The 21,156-nt window shown below is 39.9% G+C and overlaps 1 protein-coding gene across 9 annotated transcripts in view; it reads left to right on the top strand.

The window, feature by feature from the left end:
- The window catches only part of LOC123498123 (axin-1-like), a 47,455-nt gene that overhangs the window by 3,868 nt on the left and 22,431 nt on the right, over positions 1-21,156 (top strand). The window contains exons 1-5 of one of the 9 annotated variants that reach the window (XM_045245292.1): positions 767-1,327; positions 5,156-5,308; positions 13,579-13,794; positions 20,513-20,726; positions 20,915-21,099. In XM_045245292.1, the coding sequence (XP_045101227.1) occupies positions 20,614-20,726; positions 20,915-21,099 (298 nt within the window). In that variant the 5' untranslated portion in view covers positions 767-1,327; positions 5,156-5,308; positions 13,579-13,794; positions 20,513-20,613. Of the gene's footprint in view, positions 1-764; positions 1,328-5,155; positions 5,309-13,578; positions 13,795-15,999; positions 16,218-18,210; positions 18,229-18,257; positions 18,373-20,512; positions 20,727-20,914; positions 21,100-21,156 lie in introns of those variants that run through there. The other 8 variants (XM_045245297.1, XM_045245299.1, XM_045245290.1 and 5 more) reach the window with 8 other exon arrangements.

The raw sequence follows: 21,156 nt of genomic DNA, 5'->3' as shown, positions 1-21,156 counted from the left end.
GTGTTGGAAGGTGTGCCTTGAATGGATCTTAAATCATTACCATTATTGTCAAAGAATTGCCTACAAGTGTTTATTGGATGGGGCTTAAGCTATTAACTTTTACGACTGGTGTCCTTTTTTCGCCACTCTTAATCATTTGTCTAAGTCATTGTTCTCTATATCGAGTTCCCTTTGCAGAATGTTCCAATATTTCTTATTTTTATTGTGTTGCAGTGTTCAGAGAGAGAGAGAGAGAGAGAGAGAGAGAGAGAGAGAGAGAGAGAGAGAGAGAGCCGGGGGGGGGGAGGAAAGAGGATACAGAATTTAAGCCATCGAAATTTTGGATAACGATGAAGTCTTAATAAGTGTCTGTTTTCTATTACCTACGAGCTTGACCTTAACATTATCATCATGTGTTGACAAAGTGTGACTTGTAATACATTGTTTCTCCTTTCCCTGCATATTTAGTATGAAAAGCCCTTGTAAGGAGTTGAGTAGAGTGAGAAAATTAAGAGAATGAGTTAAGTTTGTGTTGCGTATGTCCTATGCTCATATTATTATTATAGTTATAAAATTTATGAAAATAAGTAAGAATTGTAAAACAGTGGCGCTACAGGAATTTGCTTGCTCTAATACATAAATTGGTATACCTAAAAGATTACTTTTCATTCGTGTGTAACTCGTGCGCAGAGCGATAGAATATTTCAAGTTTGGCGGGTCAAGGCCGAGGCGGTGAGGCAGCCTGGCGGACGTACGGCGAACCACGGAATGCTCGCCGGGCACACACCTTCTGCACCAAAATACAAGCAAACATTTATATCTTTCCTCGAGAGAAGCAGACTAAATTAACACCGAAAAATAACCAAATACCAATTTCTGTAATACACGAGGCATAAACTGCAGGGAAATCGCTAAACAAGTCAGAGTTTAAAGAGGCGAAGTGCATTCTGGGAAAGGTGTTTGGTCCCCGCAGTGGTGAGTGTGAGGTGGGAGGAGAGTGCGAGCGGCTCCTATTTACAATCCTATTTCGTCCATCACACCGTCTCCAGGTTTCTGGCCTCAGTGTTAGCGTAGAGGTGGACCATGAGAGAAGTGGTGAGGGTGGCGAGGGAGTGAGGGAGGAGGACTGTGAAGAGGTCAGGCTAGGGCAGGCTGAGGAAGGCCAAGGAAGTTTGTTTACAGTAAGAGACTCAGCTGGTGGGGGGAGGGCTTTACGCACACCGCACCTCCCTCTGTGTTCCTCCCTTCTGCTGCAGTGTACAAGCCCATACAGAGTGTGCTGACCGCCCTTCCTCCAGGCTCTGCAATTCAGGACCCTAGCCACTACAGGCCGCCACGCATGACACTCGTAAGTTGTCTGCCCTGCACGTACACACTCACTCACTCTGTCAGAGGGAAGGAGCGTGAGATTGTTTGACTTTGATGCAATATTAAGATGTAAGTGTGTTGCGGACTTACTGTGTTATCTTTGCTGTTTTAGATAAGAATCATATGTGTCAGATTCATGAAGTTGGCTGGATTGGTTTGTATTAGTCATTGTGGCACGTTTGGGTTATTTTGCCTGTGTTCGTGAAGCACAACGCTGCTTGGATGGACTTCTGTTAAGGTTTGATGACGGGTTTGTGGCTAATATTGATGTGTGCAGTGACTGTGCTCAAGTCAGGTGTGTGTACTTGTCTAGCTTGGCCAGGATGAGTAAAACATGAGGAAATGTTTATACATGTGTAATGTGAAATGTGAGACTTACTTTGATTTCTCAGGTGCATGAGAAAATAAACATTGTTTTACTGTCAGTCATTAGTAATCTATATTGTATTTCCAATTCCCATTTTTTTTTTTTTTTTTTGCAGAAAGGATTATTCTTATATAGATAAACTAAATTATTTACTGTACCTACTTAAAATTGTAGATAATTAATATAAGTTATCCGGTAAGCATCGTCATTCTAACTTAACTCTGTCAAGAGGGAGGTTTCAAGTCATTTATTGTGTAATTTTCTATTCTTTTTCTGAGTCTTCTAGGTGACCAACATTTCCCTGGGCCTATTATTATTTGAGTTTTGTTGCCGTTGGCCAGTGCCCATCCCACACTGAGGATGGTGTGGGGGAAGGGACTTTAGTGTTTGTAGATCTTACTGCTGTTATACACTGTGTATCAGTGGATTGGGTTGTGGAAGAGTGGCTGAGGCAGTCGTGAAATACTGGTGGAGGCTTATTTGGACCTTGGTTCATTTGGACCAGTTAGTGGCTGATTCAGCTCTTTTTTTTTGCTGGCTTATTCAGCCTTTGTATATACATAGATAGATCACTAAAGCCCACATCACATGGTTGCTCTTTTCTTGTGATATCACGTCATGTAACAGCATGCTCGGCAACAAAATAAACACAGAAGAAGGGAAATCACCAAGTATGGGTGCCATTAACTGAGCTATTTTAGCAGTGGGAATCTGTGTACTTGCTTTGCAAAAAAGAAGAATGAGTAAAGCAGCAGAGTAGGAGGAGGATGTGGACACGAAAATTGTTAGCTAGAAGAGAAGAAAGCAGCCAGTATAGCAGGTTGCTCAGGGAGCTGCCCTTAAAAAAAACGAGGAAGTGTAATTGGGATGCTAGGTGTTCCACAGGAAACAAGTCACTCTGGCCCCTAGTTTTTTTGGCCCTGGTTACTCTGGCCCCCTGGCTGTGTGCATGTAGGACTGTAGGTACTTTTTTCAATATTGTCAAAGTAAATAGAAATGTGGAAAATGTATCCTTACAGTTACATTAATATACAGAAATAAGGAAGTAACTATAAACCATTATGAGGGAAAAACAAAAAGGTAATTTACAACAATTTTAGCCCTACAGTTGTTTTGGTCTGGAAATGCAAGATAACTGGAAAAGAAGCCATGTTGAAGTAAAAACTACCTACATAAAATCATAGTTTCACCACGGCTTCCTTCCTGTGTACTGCTTGCTTTGCTGAAATATGACCAAGGCAGCAGGACTTATGTATAGTGCAATGGGTGTAACCATTGGCAACACCGAACTTGTGTTTCTGGTAATTCTCAGATGGATTACTGCCGTATTGTTCGTGGGGAACTTGAAAAACAGTGGTACTGCATCAAGGGAAGCGAGAGAGAAGACAATAGAAGGAAATGAGAGTTATGAAAGTAGGAGAAGGATAGCAAATGAGATAGAGAATTGAAATAGGTATGCACTAGGAGAGAAAAAAAATAAAAGGGATGAAAAGAAATAGAAGAAAAAGGGAAGATAGAGATGTCAGTGTGGACATCTATTAGTTACCTAAAGTAGGTCCCCACACTTGGCAAATCTCAGCTTGGCGAAATTCACTTTTGGTGGTAGGGTGGCCACAGACCATGGAGTGCATGCTTGGTGATTTCAATTCAAACTTGGCAGCCACACGGCAAACCACGCGGCTCCCGTGTGACATCAGACCTCTCTCTAAACCTATCAGAATGCAGTTTAAGAGTCCCTTCAGCCATTTTTTGCTACCCTCTGTTCTGCTTGCATGGGAACAAATTCTGGCAATTTACCACCAACATGCCCTCTACCAGTGCAACATGTACCGGTTGGGGTAAGGACAATGGTGGTGGTGGCAAGGACGAAAGTGGACGAGGGAAACGGATGGAAAAACGGGAGTTACATCCTTTATATCATGTCGTATTAGCTTTATTTATTGTTTATTGGTCTGTTTTATACATGTGTTCTAATATGTGAAGGCAAAAGATTTTATTTCTGCTCGAAAGATGGTATTTTAGGGGTCAAAAGAGGGACTTTGGCAATGACCAAAGACTGATTGAGGCATTTTTAGGCAATTTATATGGTATAAAGAACTTATGCTTGGCAAAATTCACATTTGGTAGTAGTTTCGTATTTGACGGCATATAAGACGCACTTTTTTTTCCAAAATTTTGGCTCATAAAATCACCCTGTATCTTATAAGCGAAGTTGAGACCTCCCAGGGCTCCCGAGACACACTGACCCAGCTTACGACCAGTGCTTCTACCTAACCTAAACTCCACGCATCATTATTTTATTGCTTGTATTATTATTATTAACAGTATTATTGCCGTTACTTTAAAAACAAATTATCGCAAAAATGAAAGCAATCTATCGTAATCCATGAGGCAGTGAGTCTTGTTTATAAGCATCAGCTGATCGGAAGAACCCCGCTCTTCATGCCATCTGTTGGCAAGAAACAAAACTACAGAATATAATTAATCTAATTAACGTCTATTTCATCCAGATTTTTGTTCCTTCTTGCTTTTCATTGATCTATTTTATGTCTATTCTATTACATCTATTACTAATCTATTCAATGCTTATTCCATTTACTGTATATACTGTTCGTGATCATTGGTTATTTGGTATCACTGCTGGTAAGGGTGTGAATTGTTTTGATTTTTTGGTAACATTGGAACACCCTCCCCATCATCATGGCAGTAGCTGGGAAAAGACAGCTACACGATTTCTTGCAAATTAAGAGTTTAGAATATGCCAAGGAGAATGGGAATAGAGCAATAGCAAGGGCTTTTGGGCCACCACCCATGGGAAAAATTATATGTGTCTGGCGACAGCAAGAACAACTACTGAAGAGTGCAAAGAAAGGTAACCATAACCTTCGTTGTCCAGCCGCACATTGGCTAGAACTAGAGGTTGACAAAAAGACGTGGGTGATAAATGAGAGAAGTTCAGGGAGAAGTGTTTCTACTAAAATGATAGGCCAGGAAAGTAGCAGAACAACGACGGATATAAAATTTTGCAGGAACAGAAGGTTGGTGTTACAGGTTTATGAAACGGCAGGGTTTATCACTGCGTACTAAAACCTCCATTGCACAGAAAATGCCTGCTGATTCTGAATGTAAAATATATGCTTAAATACACTAAAAACTTTTTTTTCCTGAATCTGACCTGCTAAAATGGGGGTGCGTCTTATATGCCAGTGCGTCCTATATGCTGTCAAATACGGTAGTTGATTCACCAAGTGTATGTATTTTCTTTTTATATATATTTTAAATAAATCAATCAATAAATGAATGAATGAATGAGGCAGCTGTACCATTACAGCATTACAGAATGGTAATAGTTAATCACTAAATGTGTAATCTAGTCAATATTTTTAACAATGCTATGCCCCTTCTTACACCTTTTTGGGTTTGTTTCTGGTCTCTCCCTAGACTGATACTTCTCCTAGTTTTCTTCTCTCAACTTGGTGCGATTGCCTAGTAGTCACAGAGGCAAACAAATGCAACAGCAGTAGACTAGCAGCAGCAAGCATCAATGAAAAAAATTCATCAGCAGCTAAGGAGGAGAGTCATCGCCTGCTGGTGGTGTGTGATAAGTTCCAACTGACCATCATCATGGCTCATTCGGATAAAGAACTAGACTCTCAGTCATACGGAGAATGGTGTGACCTCATCAAATAAGAAAAAGGGCGCTGACTTGAAGGCAAATCGTTTAAGCAAACACCACACATATTGTCACCGCCACAATGAGCTGCACCTGATGCCGTGGTTTGATTCGAGCCGGTACTGCCTCAGTAGGCAAAAGCAGATCTATTGTAAATAAATCATGAAATCAAATCGATGTTCTATGCTCATAATTAACAGTTAAATTCAGTTTATATTCTATGTAAGATGAAGATAAAATTTTTATAATCCAATAGTGATGCCTAATACCAGTTAAATGATAATATACTACAGTATTATATTTAATACAGTACGTATATTCATTATAAACTTTCAATGACTATCTCCTGGTTGCAGGAAATCTGCAAGAGTTTACGATAGTTTCCATGGACGCTGTATCAAGCGAAATCTCCTTTCTTCTGTGACATCTTGTGAAAAATACTGTCACATAACATGATGCCGCAGAAAAAATTGCCCTTGTGATACTCGCTTTAATCCCTTCCCCACGGCAAGGCAGATGAGTGTACTACCAAGTAAAAAAATCTTCTATATATAGTTTTCCAGCAAATGGGAATTCCAGATTGGCATATATATATATATATATATATATATATATATATATATATATATATATATATATATATATATATATATATATAGACTGCTGCAGAACTGAACAAACAATTGAATCTATATACAGGTGTTATTTGTGTTTGATGGTAATCTATGTCAGTATATTTATGTGTATGGATGTTTGGAGTTGCTCATATCCAGAACTTGTGACCTGGATGTAATTTGCCTACTTCCAGTTTTCTTTGTATTTTTTTACATACTTGTTTCATACCTATTCATTGTTAGGCAATGCTGCTGGAGTGTGGTACAGTTCTTTCTCTTTGGTATGATAGGCTAATAATAAAAAGAAAATGGGAAAAATGCAAAAATATCCAATATTAGCTTATGTATTTTGCACATCCACCACCAACAAAGCACAATCAGTGACTGGTCTTGTGAGGTCATGTTGGTAAGTGTTTGGGTATTTGAGATCCCAGATTTATTTGGGATCTCAATTTTGTTGCTTGTAAGAAATATTTTACATATAGACCATGACACAATTTTTACTTTATGAATTTTGTTGCTTGTAAGAAATACTTTACATATAGACCATGCTACAATTTAGTGAGGTAAAATTAGAACAAACATCTATTTATAGATGATCCGACAAAAGGGGTTAAAGTAGAAGATTAAAATATGTGTGAGAGAGGCATGGTTGAATGTGTGTGTGTGTGTGTGTGTGTGTGTGTGTGTGTGTGTGTGTGTGTGTGTGTGTGTGTGTGTGTGTTGCCAGCTGCCACAAGAGTTGCAGTTGATGGCCTGGTGGTTCTGTCAGGTTCTCTCTCTCTCTCTCTCTCTCTCTCTCTCTCTCTCTCTCTCTCTCTCTCTCTCTCTCTCTCTCTCTCTCTCTCTCTCTCTCTCTCTCTCTCTCTCTCTCTCTCTCTATGCACTGCAGATTGCTAATCTGGGCCTGGCAACTGATTATCTATGCCAAAAAAAGTGTTTCCTCTTGGACTGCGAAACACTCAAGATTGTGAAGTCAGTAATGGTGTGGCTTCAAATTAGCCACGAATCTGGTCTGAATAAGCCAGCATTCATGAAATACAGGCAACCCCTGCTTAATGAACAGGTTATCTTTCTAAAAAAACGTTCGTTGCGTGAATTTTCGTTAAGTGAACCAATTATAACAAGTTTGACCCCCTGTCTTGAACTTCCATTGAGAGTAGACAAAGCGAGAGTGGATCATAGTACAGTAAAAGGTTTAATGAAAGTAAAAATTATGAAGTTAAATATTTAAGCAGTTTAATGTAAGACTAAGTCATTATAATGTACACTAATGTATGTATGTAAGCAACTTATAATGTTGATGATCTTAAATTAATGAAGGGAGGGAAAGTGGAGCGGGAAAAACGCTAGCCGGCAACCTGTGGAATGTAAACAAAGGACGCATCACTGTACTGCATACAAAACTTATATACCACATTTCCACAAGGCTTTCCATTTTATTCATTGCAGAATCACGAGTTCGGGTGGTTCTTTTAGCTTGCAAGGAAGATACGGTCTCAATAGAGCCTGCTGACTTGAAAATAGTAGAGACAGTAGATGGAGTCAAGCCATGGTAGCGAGCAATGCTATTAGTTTTCTCACCTTTCTCGTGTCTGTGAATAATATCCGGCTTCACTTCGGGAGTAAGAGACTTCCTGGTCTTCTTAGCAACGCTAGGCGACATTGCAGGGCTAGTTGTATAGTGTTTTGGTGGCATGTTGGAGCGAGGGAAGATGAGCTGCTGCTGGACTCTATTATTGTTTTGAACTAAGAGTGGGGAAGGGTAGGGGAGTGAGTGGTGCTCATTTTGTCCATGAGAGGCACAGGTGAATTCAAAAGCTTGTTGGCTTACGTGATACGGCGGGGTTTCAAACTTGGAAAAAATTACCTGGATAGAAATTTTTTAAAGTGAGTTTGGTGTTCATTATATGAGCATAGCGAAATTTTGTTGTGTGAACGTTCGTTAAGTGGTGGTTACCTGTACATAGTTACTTAGATATGCCATTGTCAAGCGGATCATTGCAATTTCTTTTGGGGCACTTTCTTTGAGAACTTTTCTATTTTGAAAATGTTAGCATCATTAGTAGATTAGGTTTTTCACATTTAACCTCTTCACTCTGGGCAGTAGAGAACAGCTCCCAGTGCCATTTCTGGGTTGAGTGTGGGTGAGGAGATACCTGACAGGCAGCTCTCTCTCTCTCTCTCTCTCTCTCTCTCTCTCTCTCTCTCTCTCTCTCTCTCTCTCTCTCTCTCTCTCTCTCTCTCTCTCTGGAAATAATGATAATGGTAAGTGTTTTTTCATTCTTGGTATGTATATTAAGAAGTAAACCCACACAAATTTTAGAGAAAAGATTATAGTTTGCCTGCTCTTGTCCATTTTCTGAATATGACAAATAACGAAAGTTTGTTTTTATGCTGTGCTAATCTTTTAGTTCAAAAAAAAAAAAAAAAAAAAAAAAGAATTATTGCCAGCAGGACACATCAATACTTATTCTGGTATAAGCGAATCATATACCTTTGTAATAATGATGAAAGTCAAGTAAGCCATCATACCATGTATGAACTATGTACATTCTGAAAGACCTCATACGGTATCTTGGAAAAAAATAACACCATCTCAGCAGAAAGCAGCCATGATGCAATATGCATGTCATTGGATATGTCAGGAGTGCTCTGATGACGCAAAATACATGTCATCGTGTTGAAGGGGTTAATGCACATAATCTTTTTATTAAATTTTTATTTTGTTTGTCCCATCAATTTTTCTCACCGTCTCTTTTACTAACTTTGTATAGGGAGAGCTTTTTGTACTTTTATTTATGTAAACTTATTAAAATCTTATGCTATCTCTTCATTAATGAAAAGTACTGTTTTAAGCAAAAAATACCTACATTTTATTTTGAAGATTCAAAACTTCAACATACTCATGTTCCAAAAGCAAAAATTATTGATTATTGTGAGTTTGGAGCCAAAAGTATTGGCGATACTGATAAATTCCTAACGTCTATATTTCCAACTTTGTATGACGTGCCTTCATTTAAAGAGGGAGGTTTCAAGACATTTATCCCTGTCTTTTGGCTAACTGGTGACTAAGTGGGTTTTTTTTTTCTCTTGGCTAGTTTTCCCCTTTTAATGAAAAAACTATCCCTTAAAGTTCAAGAATAATCTTTAGAAGATGGATTGAATTTGAATATTTTTCCTTCTATTTGTGACATTGACTCCACAGTCTGGTTCTCACTCATCATAAAGTAAACATTATATCATTACACCTCTGCAAGATAGCATATGTCCAAACACTACTCCTCTGGATTCCATAGCATTTCTTATAGCTTCCCTGTCCTCCCTGTTGGCCACCTCTGATCACAAGTTCATGTGTGTAATCTATCCTATCAGAGCTCTTTCTCTGTATGCTGGGTTCATAACAGAGATGATAATATTTGGCATGGAGGTGTGTAGATTCCTCACTCTTTGTGTTAATCTTAATCTATCAAAACTTGGTTTCACACAGCCTGCTCTTGTTTTATACACAATAGAGAAGTTGCCCACAAAAAGGTACTTGAGACTTCCATCACCTGAATCACCTGTGCTTTATACTTTTACCTAAAATCATGCCAAAAACTCTTTTTATTAAAAGAAGGTATCAAAATCTTTTGAGATCTAACTCCCCTTATAACTTCTGACACCTAACAAAATCAACAACTTTGCTACTTCATCTTTCCCTCCTTTACATGCAAAATATATCTGATATATTTCTAAATTTAAACCACTTTTCTAAAAACTCCACCTTGGATGATTCAGGACTTGTTTCTACCTCTCCACCCTCTTACTACTTCATGCTTCCTATTAAGACCCTTCACATTGATTCTTTCCATGCCCTCACTCCCCTTAACCCTTGGAAGACTTATGAACCTGATAGGGTCCCTCCTATTGTTGTCAAAAATTGTCTTCATGCTTGCACCTTGCCTAGTCACATTCTTTCAACTCTTATCAACATCTACCTTTTCTTCTTGTTGGAAGTTGGCCTACATTCATCCTGTTCCTATAAAGGTTGACCGTCCTGATTCCTCAAAATACCGTCATATTGTTTTTTTATTTCCTGCCTATGTAAAGCTTTTTAATTACTCTTCTGCAGGAAAATTCTTTTATCATCCATTATTGCCCAAGTTTTCTATCTGATTGCTAGTATGACTTCTGTCAAGGCTGCTCTACTAGTGAAATAGCTTTCCTTACTGAGTCTTAAGTCATCCTCTTTTAAGAATTTTGGCAAAACTTTTGATGTTGCTTCAGGCATAAGAAAAGCTTTTCATAAAGTCTGGCACAAAGCTTTGATTTCCAAACCACCATCCTATAGCTTCTATCCTTTTCTCTTTTAATTTTATCTCAAGGCTCCTTTATGAGTCTGATCATTCTATTGCTAATATGGTAGACAGTCACTGTTCTTCTCCTAGGATCTAGATGTATTAATAGTGGTGTTCAGGGTTGTCCTGTTATCCATCCTCTTCCTATTATTTGCCAATTATCTTTTAAACTAGTGGTTCTCAAACTTTGTTTTGCAAAACCCCAGTGTTCAGTGAACATCTTTCAAGGGTTCCATGGGAAAAAAATTATACATGTTTACTTATTTTGATTTATCAATATTAACAAGATTGGATGAAATTAAGTATGGAAGAGATTAAATCATTTGCATTTTAGAGAGAGAGAGAGAGGGGGGGGAAGTTCACCTACTTTGGGGTAGTTCTGCCAATATTAGGTGAGAAGGGGATGTTCTGCCAAATACCAGGAAGTCCAAAAAGGTTCCACAAGTTTGAAAAGTTTGAGGACCACCAATCTAAACCAAACTTCTTGTCCTATCCACTCCTACTTTGACGATATCACCCTGCATTTTTCTGCACCTTTTTACTGATGTCTAACACTTTATGAACATTTTTTCTCAAAAGGATGACTGTTCTAACCCCTCAAACCAGTACAGAGGTCTCATCTCTCCATGTATGGAATATGCTTCACATGTTTGTGGGGGTTCCATTCATACTGCTGTTTTGTACAGGGTGGGATAAGAAAAATTGTCTTATTAATTCCCTTGTCTGTCTTCAGCCTCTCTCTTTGCTGCAATATTGCAATTTTTATAATCTTTTACTGTTATTTTCAAGCCAGCTGCCCTTCTCATCTTGCTTGTGTCTCTCCTCCCAAGGAGAGGAATTGACAAAACAAAAATTTTTTGATTCCATTCTTTCTAAAAGTGTGGTATGAGTGAATTCCCCCACCATATGCATGCATGTCAATCATACTGCATGCATCTATTGAATATTTTGTTGCATATTGTTATTTCTCAATCACATTTTTTTTTTTTATTAAAGATTCTCTTTCCAGGAAAACAAACAATTTTAGAATAAGTTAACTCTGAGAGGAGATGCAATATGAACATAGTGTTCATTATTGGCTATCCTATCGATTTATTGGTATTGCTAATGCCTTTGGTTCCAAACTAGTTATCATTGATATTTTTTAAAGTTTTGGAACAAGAGCATGTTGAAGTTTTTAATTGATGAAATGAAATGTACTTAACACAATAATTTTCACTAATGAAGAGACAAGATAAACATTGCATTTTATGTTTTCCTAAGTTTTCTAAGATAAAGATAGAAATAAAGATTTGGATTCATTAATTATTAATTCAAGATATCATTATCATTATTGATAGTACTGAGATTTTGGATTTTGTTGATTTATCAGCAATTAGATGGTGAATTTATTGCCAGCGATTGCAGATGTGGAGATATGGTTAATGTTATCAATTTATTGGTAATTATTATAATTTTTCATTATTACTCCCAGCTATGGTGGTTTTGCAATAGTACGAAATAAGGAAGAAAAGCAAGAGAAGCAACAGACATTTATTGCACCTACTCCGGCAGCCAATAGAAAACAAAAGCTAACTGTGATACATACACTGAACTTGCCTCTCAAAGCAAGGAAAGTGGTGGTGGTGATGATCATTGCTGTCTCACATTTCTGTTAGTACATTTTAGGTATAGGTGCTGGAGACAAACTGAATCATTATTTGTTATTGATTAAGTATATAGATATATCCATGCACTGATATAGATTCGCTTTGAGTGCATCATCATTACTAGAGCAAGAGTACATGGGCATTACTAAAAGATAGTACATCATCCCTATGCTATATATTTGTTAGTTTATATACTGTTGCTTCATCTTAACCACTACAAGTACCACCACCACCACAGCTATGAAATACAGAATTGCTTTTATCATTTGTATTCAGTAGCTTTGTAGCAGGTGTGTCTGGGGCAAATTCAGCCTCACAAAGATCCATATAGGCAGAGATGGTGTGGGAAGCTATAAGGAAGGGAGGGACATGGGGGGTAGAGGGCATGAGGGGCTGATGGGCTGCCAGACTGTCATCCTCATCATAAAATTGACCTGAACGTTTTCTCCCCCAGTGCATTTGAGGGAAACTTCCTCCATTTTTTAATAGGCTCAGGGGACGCTTCATTAAATTGCTCTCTTTTATGAAAGTATATTGATTGGATTTTTCTGGTGTCTGCTTTCTCTCTCTCTCTCTCTCTCTCTCTCTCTCTCTCTCTCTCTCTCTCTCTCTCTCTCTCTCTCTCTCTCTCTCTCTCTCTCTCTCTCTCTCTCTCTCTCTCTCCTTCCTAAATATGTGTATACCTATATCTAGATACTTTTTTTCACCTGTGTATTTACATAGTTGTGTGTGTAACTTTGTCCTTGTTCCTGTATTCTATGGCCTCTAAATACTTCATTATGAGAGGGAGGCAAATTTTTTAAAGGTATGTAGAAGAAAGCATTCCAGTTTGGGGAGAGTAGGTTCCATTATGTTAATGTGTAGAAGAAAGCACTGTGGTTTGGGGGAGAGAGTATATTCCATTATGTTATAGTAAGGCTTAAATTTGAGACCATAACCACCACAGGAAAGGACTTTTGAAAGCAACAAAGTGGATAAGGAGGCAGAGGAAGTTTTGAGTTGGTTCATGAGGGTGAAATGTCCAAAAGAAACAGGATGTAAGAAGCAGCTGAAGGAGGAGGAGGAGGAGGAGGAGTTGGCTCAGTATAGAAATAGTTAAATATCCAAGCATTATCAATGTATTAAATGGTTGAGGTGGCACGACTGGTGCACCTGCGGGGCGAGCGTGGCATTCGTGTGTGCATTATGTGTTGGTTGCCTGGGTAATGCAGCAGTTTGTGTTGGGCTTTTAGAGGCATAATAGTCGTGTCGAGTGGAAGCCATGGTGAAAGGCGGAGTCTGAATGGGGCTACGTCCCCTCCCTATAACCCCACCCCCTGACCCCATAGTAGAAGTGGGAGGTTATGGGCGGCTCCGTGTGGGGAAGGGGGAGCTAAAGGGGCCCTCGTCTGTGCTCGCTTCACAATACTGAACGTTAAGGTATCAGGGGAGCGTGTGGGGGTGACGCTACCAGAGTTGAGGGTTCGCACCTCACCTACTATTTATATCTTGTATTTACTGTAGTTCCTCAGAGCATGGATGTGGGGACACAAGTCCACCAACTCCTTTGTGTCTTTCAGGTATATAACTTATTTTTCTTTGTTTTCAGATGTAACTGTGGTGTTGTGAGGGACAAGGGCAACAACAGCAGCTGCAGGACAGACTCGTGCGTCTGATTAGCGCGTGCGTAAGGCTGCTGTGAGGGGAGAGGGTAAGCAGCTCCCGGCACCACCCAGGCGCTGGGACAATGGACATAGCGGGACACTGGGCTGCCCTGTGCCTTGACCATCTCGGGATTTGTTAACTAGACACTCAACAGAACCTTGTGAGTATCATCAATCATACCTTCCTCTCATTTCTCTTGTCCTTTACCAAACTCCTCTCAATTTATCTGTTCCCGTTTTTTCTCATCCATATTCCCTTTCTGATGCCACCCTTTTCCCTCCATCCATCCTCTCTCTGCTACTCCCCCCCACCCCCACCCCAGGCCATTTTCAAGTCCTGCCTCCCATCCCTCTCTCCGCTTGTGTACACACCCCATTTGGTTCCCCCCACTCTCTTGTCCCCACTCTTCTCAAGCCCCTCTCCTTACCAACAACTTCATTTTAAGATTGCTCTCTATCCCTCGTGTTCTCTCCCTCGCTGTGTTTCGCTCTCCCCTCTCATAGAAACTCCAGCAGCCTGGCGTTGACTTGCACAAAGCTCTCGGCATTGATTTATCAGTTTTTTTTATTTCAGAATTGGCGGGTACATTTTACATGAGAATATTCCACTACTTCTTATATATATTTTTATCTTATTTTGTTGTCATATTCTTTAGTAATGAACGAACAAATGAATGGATTGATTTATTTTATATTTTGTATTACATATTGTTATTTTATTATTATTATTATTATTATTATTTGTTGTTATTGTTATCATCATCATTATTAATGTGTGTGTGTGTGTGTGTGTGTGTGTGTGTGTGTGTGTGTGTGTGTGTGTGTGTGTGTGTGTGTGTGTGTGTGTGTGTGTCTGCATACATTACGTACATTCAAGAATATAAAAGAAGAGGAAAAGGAAAAGAATACAAGAAAGAACGGGAAGGAAAGAAGGAAGAGCAAGAAAAAAAAATTAATTAACTAGTGAGAAAAGGTGAAGTAGACAGGTAACTTAGTAGGCAGGCAGGTAAAGAAGGAGAGGAAGAGGGAGATGGGAGAGGAGAGAGGAGAGGACTGGGCAGGGCAGGGCAGGGCAGGGCAGGGCCAGGTAGGCAGACAGACTTGGAGGGAAGAAGGGCAAAATATGAAGCCATTGTTATGACTTAATAATGGGCAGAGAGTGGTAGTCTTTTAGTAATGCTCACAAATTTTGGATCTTTTATCCTACAGGTTTATTTAGGAAGGTTAGTCAAACAAAGACTGTTGAGGAGCCTTTGTTGGGCTGAGGAAGTGGGCAGAGGGCAGTTCTGAGCCAGGCACAGGTGCATCATGTATAAGCACACACAACAATGGTTTTTACACTCATAGGAAGTGAAGTTTATTAAGGCGGGAGCAAGACAAGTGTTTACTCTGTGGTTGGTATTCATGTCTTGCGGGATGTCAGGAGGGCAGGTGAGGAGGAGGAGGAGGAGGAGGTAGAGAAGGAGGAGGAGGAGTGTGATGTGTGAGGACCTGTTGCTGGTGTTATGCTGCTTGGAGTAAATTAACATCTGCCACGCCAGAAGAGTTTTCAGTTTTCACTGTTATACTTATCTCTCTCTCTCTCTCTCTCTCTCTCTCTCTCTCTCTCTCTCTCTCTCTCTCTCTCTCTCTCTCTCTCTCTCTCTCTCTCTCTCTCTCTCTCTCTCTCTCTCTCTCTTTTGTGTGTGTGTGTGTGTGTGTGTGTGTGTGTGTGTGTGTGTGTGTGTGTATGTATGCACGCATGCACGCACACACACACGCCTCCTTCACCGCATCACTTATGTTTTGGCCTGGGAGCATAGAAGAGGACAAGTCTCCTCTTGGGAAACTGGGATGAATGAGATGTTATTAAGGTATTATAAGGGGTCGGGTCTGACGTTCACTCTCACTCTCGTTCTCCGCCATCCTGTGAACAATTGGACCATAACTTGCCCTTCCAGTTTCCTTCAGCAGCAAAAATGCCATATTGTATGGAGCTCAACAAATTTTTTATTTAAGATTGTATTCAATGGTTAATTGTTATACACCATAGCTATTGTCAATGCCAATGCATATAGGCCCATTGATAGTAAGGTGACAGTGACTGAGATGGGCCATCTTGGAACTTCTTCCTCTTATAAATGATGCCGAGTAGTTGGCAATCCTGGGATCGATATGCCATATGTCCGGTGACGCGCTGCTGTGAGGAGGATGGGGGAGAGGCGCGCTCTGACCACCACTGATACCGTCCGCATCGATCTGGGGTTTACATGCGCACTTAGAGTTGGGGGGGTCGGAAGGAGGGGCAAGGGAAAAGCGTTTGTTGTTGTTAGGAGGAGGGGATGGGGGGTTGGGAGCGAGGCTGCTGCTCCCCTTGGCTGGGCGTCCACAGTGCTGGGGTGACGCACACGAGTGACGCACAGGAGGTGTCCCCAGACCGGGCGCGATCACAGCCTTGTGGGAAGGAGGTAAACAAGAAGAATTGGGAAGAGGCACCCAGACAGTGGCCATCAGGTTGACCCCACCACCCTTCCTGCTCCTCTGCCTCTACATTGTTATTGTGTAGGCCCAGCCAGGCCTGACCACCACAGCTGCTCTATAATGGGTAAGAGGATGGGTTAAGCATTGTTCCGCCCTTTCTGCTCAAACTGCCTTCCGCCTCGCCCAGTTGCCCATCGATCGTCGGTCCATAGCGGAATGGCGGAGATTGTCTCGTGCGGCCAATTTCCCACACCTAACCACTCTCCAGAAGGATTTATAAGAACGCTGAGAAAAGTAAGCCTTTGTGGAGCAACTTGTTGAAGCGATTTTGAATCGTCACATGTTTCGAACACTGGAAGCGCACAGTGGTTGTGCAGAGGGTGTTGCCCACGCAGGGAGTGGCAGCGTGGGGGGTGATAAGGGTTGGGGGGGATGGCCATGGTGCTGGTCTCTGCGTCGTAGCTTCTTGGGCGAGGAAGGGGTTGGGCTCACTTATCTGCACCTCCTTACATCAGGCACCATCTACTGTCATGGTATTTGTTTGGCAGTTGTCACTTCAGAACATTATACTGCAAGTAGATTAATTTTTTGAAGTTCTGGCACTTGACACTTAAAGATATTATGCAAACATGGTTGTGGTTGAAGTTTTGACTCTTGACATGAAAGTGTTATGCAAACAGTGTTATGGTATGAAGTGTTGTAAGTTTGATTCTGACTTCATCAGTTTACATTCTCAAATAAAGATAACTTTCCAATCAGTGACTTCTCTTTTTGTAGTCTTGAGAATGAGAAGTAGAATTTATTTGTATATGGACACAAACTCTTGAAATGCAACAAAATATACAGGTATACATTAATTTATTTTTAGTTTCGTTAATTTTATCAAATTGTTGGTTTAGAATAGTATATATGCTAAGTAGGCTGGATAATAAAATAGAAAGAACTTGAACACAACAACATTGTCACTTGATTTGATTGATTTTTGCCTGTTGCTCTGCATAAAATAAATTATTGTTCAATATGCTGATTTTATACTTGATGCTAAAGATTTGTGGTCTTATGAGAGAATAGTCCCTGTTGCATTGGCAGGCAAATAATTGGAATAGTTATTGTTTTTCAGATTTGACTTGTGCAAATGATTGATATCTGGTTGTGATGGGGTCAGGATAAATGTAAAACAATAGAACAATTTATTGCATCGTGTACATGGGAGTTCTCAGGTATCTGAATGGAAGTGTAGGAGACAGTGGCGTTTGGATGGAGTTTTTCACTTTGTTGAAGATGAAGAGGGAAGATAATATGATTAGTATAAGGGGAGAATAGGGTAAGGATATGATTTTGAAATTGATGGAAGAAATGGTTTGCAAAGTAGAGTGGCAGATAATATATATATATATATATATATATATATATATATATATATATATATATATATATATATATATATATATATATATATATATAGAGAGAGAGAGAGAGAGAGAGAGAGAGAGAGAGAGAGAGAGAGAGAGAGAGAGAGAGAGAAAATGGCAGAGTTGTGTAGTAGTTAGAATCCTCAGGATTTGGTCAGGAGAGTATAGGTTTAATTCCTCAGCTGAATGGTGACATTTTGGGTCTGTCTTTCACCTGATGACCTACATTAATTGAGCTAAAAACAGATGTGGTTATAAGCCAAGGATTTGTTTATTGCAATTTAGCAATCCCATTGGGTCTTTTTTACCAGACATATTTATTAATCAGTAATGAGTCTTGGCAGATTTTTGGTACCGTGCTTGAGGAACAGTATTGCTATGTTCTAAAGCAGTTTTTTACTATTGTATTCCAAAACTAGGATTGATATCTTACAGATAGGTATATACTTGGCTTTGCCTGCAATATGAGCACAATACAATTATTTAGTAAGCATGATTTTGGTTTACTATTAAGAATTTGATGGGAGAATTATATTTGTGAAGTGTTAATATTTTGGTATTTCCTCATCATTTATAAGAAAATGAAAAAATGTTATATATTTTCTTGTTTTTTCACTGAAAAATGTAAGAGTTCCTTGGATGTGTTACATTTTTAATGAAAATATTTTGGTTGCTTTCCTTCCTTAGAGTTCCTGGATATCGCAGATTCTCAGAGAAATTGAGGTACTTCACAGGAATGAAATGGATATGTCTAGCTTCAAGAGGTGGACATGTACCACACTACTGAACTAGAACTACCTCGGGAATGTTGAAATTATCACAGCATGCATCTCCTTAATTATGTTTTATGGAAGTTGTAGAATGATTGTAAGAGCACAATTATGTTTCTAAATTTTATTTTGTTCATTAGGATTATGATTTCTTTAGTACATGTGCAGTAATAGTGTACATAAGTGATCTTTTCATTCTGTGTTTATACAGAAAATCTTGTAAAACACTGCTGCATTTGATAACAAATGTATTCTCATCAACAATCTCTTCATGTCTCCCCACATATCACAAAGCATACTCCTTATCATACACTCTTCCTAAACACACACACACACACACACACACACACACACACACACACACACACACACACACACACACACACACACACACACACACACACACACACACACACACACACACACACACACACACACACACACACACACACTTTGCCTGTTCCACTTAATATAATAATGTCTCCACACACCACCAGTTGTGTGTTCTTGACCAGTCTTATTGATTGACCTTACCTGTGTTGTGTGTGCATTTCTTTTGATGTCACCAGACACCAAACTCGCTCCTTCAGACATCACTTGTATCCTTATTTTCCTCCTTTACCAAAGTGAAATATATTGCAATAGGGAAGGAGAAACTCAAAAGATCTTAAAAATTAATATTTGCCTGGGGATTGAGAGGATTCACATGACATGATAGGAAATACTTGAGTGTCAAATTGGAGGTAGTTGAAAAGAATTATACAAAGAAGCACTCATAATCCTCAAAATTGTGTATAGTAATGATGGTTCTTGTGTGGATCTACATGCCAGATCTTGTCAAATATTGCTGAGGTGGTTGTGTCTAGTTTGGGGGAGTTATCGTGCAAGGAAGTGGAATTAATCTGATGACGGAGGGAGGAGAATATTGATAAATGAGAGGAGACTTAGTAAAGGATTAGTCATTCCATTAGTGGCAGATAATGTGGAAATTATACTATCTGGTGTTTTTTAGGTTTTTTGGTAATTTTAGTAGGGATGAAAGATATAACCAAGATATTACTGTTGATAGGTTCGAGTGAAGTCAGGTTCTAGAGAGAAAGAGTCAGTTTTCCATTAAGAGAAATAAATTATGGCAGTGAAAAGGCAAATTCAACATACATTATTGGGGAAATAAAGAAAACATTTGATATAAAAGATTGATTGAAAAAACAGCAACAGTGCAGACTAGATCTTGGTATTTGTGTTGGTCCAAGGGGCTCCTCATCTTGAAAGGCTGCTGTTTTGTCTTTGGGTAATAATCTTACAAACGATTCTCGTCATGGTGATAATTCTTAACATGAAGATTGGCTCATCCAGGACAAACTGATGGAAGTGTTCACAGACCTTGACTCTGCTACTGCTTGGAGATCAGTGACATGGGCAGTGGTGTGGTGCATGTTTGAGTAGGGTGTACAGATTGCATGGTCTTCCCTAAATAACATGTTGATGATGTCAGCCATTTTCCTTAATGATGATTCACAGTTGTGAGTTTTTCCTTTGTATTTCTCTCCTTTTTCTCTCCTTCTCCATTTCCTTCTTTATCATTTACTGAAAATTTTAGAACCTATGATTGCACCATGTAATAGTATAGATAAATGAGTATGAAGAGAGATGAGATGTTTAGAAAATGGATAATTTATTATTGATAGCAAAGTGTAAAGTAGTTCAGGGGTATGGATTGATATTATAATAGCTAGAAGCCCTGTAGCAAACATAAATTGATGGAAAATTCTGAAAGTAGTATGAATTGCATCAGTGTGAAGGAGTGAGGTTTGATCATATGTATTATACTTCTAAGAGTGTGTATGTGTGTGTGGTGAGAGGGGTGGCACCGTGGTATAGTGGAACCATGCACATTTTGGGGACCATGGGGTCCCCAAGCACACAGGTTCGAATCCTGGCCATGGTCTGAGTGTAGGAAAGGCCTACACTCAGGGTCATAGCTTCCGTATGGGTTTGCTTTCAAATAAGAGGTACCCAAAATACCTCCTCTAGTCCGCAATTCCCATGAAAATCCCACATTGCAGTGGCAGCACATCAGCATGGTCATGGGCACCAAACTACTCAGTGTAACCATAACTACTCTCCACAGGCTCCACAGATATGTGTGTGTGTGTTTGTTTGTGTTGTGTTTGAATGCTCGTAGAATTGGAATGGTGTGTTCCAGGACTTCATATTTCCCTGTGTACATTTTTCAGGTGTGAGGCGTCGGGATGGTGTGTTGGGGGAGTGAAACGAGAGAGTGCAGCAGCAGCAGCAGCAGCGGCAGCAGCAGCTCCAGCACCAAGGTGTTGGCCAGATGAGCAGCAGCACGGCCCAGCCTCCCCCAGGTACTCACCCTGGGGGGCAGGCCGGGGACTCCAGTGCCGGCCTCCAGTCCCCGGTTCCGCCCCTGAACCCCACTAATGCCAGGTGTGCCTCAATTTTTTATAGTTTGTATTAAGAAATATTCCTCACACTTGCCAATAATGAATGTAGATGCTGTCTTGTCAGATCATTATGATGAGCATTGTTGGTGTGAAATTTTTTTTTGTGCAATATTGTCTGTATTGGAGGCTTTCACACCCTCAAGTACACCAAAAAGTGGTATCATCTTTCAGCAGAGAGGATGAAGGAGGTGCTGGAGGGGTTGAGAGGAGCTGGCCGGCTGATCCTCGGCCACCTGTGCCAGGTGGGGAGGATGCCCCTGGCCCAGATCCTCAGCCTCCTTATGGAGACTGGGGTAAGGAGTCCCCCCTTGCCATCCTGCCATATCCCTCCCATCATCTCTATGCTCACTTTCAAGGTAATGTCTAATATTAATCTTAAAATCATCTAATCGTGATTAATTAAACTTAGGTAA

Source organism: Portunus trituberculatus, chromosome 47 (assembly GCF_017591435.1).
Source record: "Portunus trituberculatus isolate SZX2019 chromosome 47, ASM1759143v1, whole genome shotgun sequence".
Classification (NCBI taxonomy): Eukaryota; Metazoa; Arthropoda; class Malacostraca; order Decapoda; family Portunidae; genus Portunus; species Portunus trituberculatus.
Note: the sequence above shows the minus strand (reverse complement) of the source record. Positions and strands in the feature narration are given on the sequence as shown.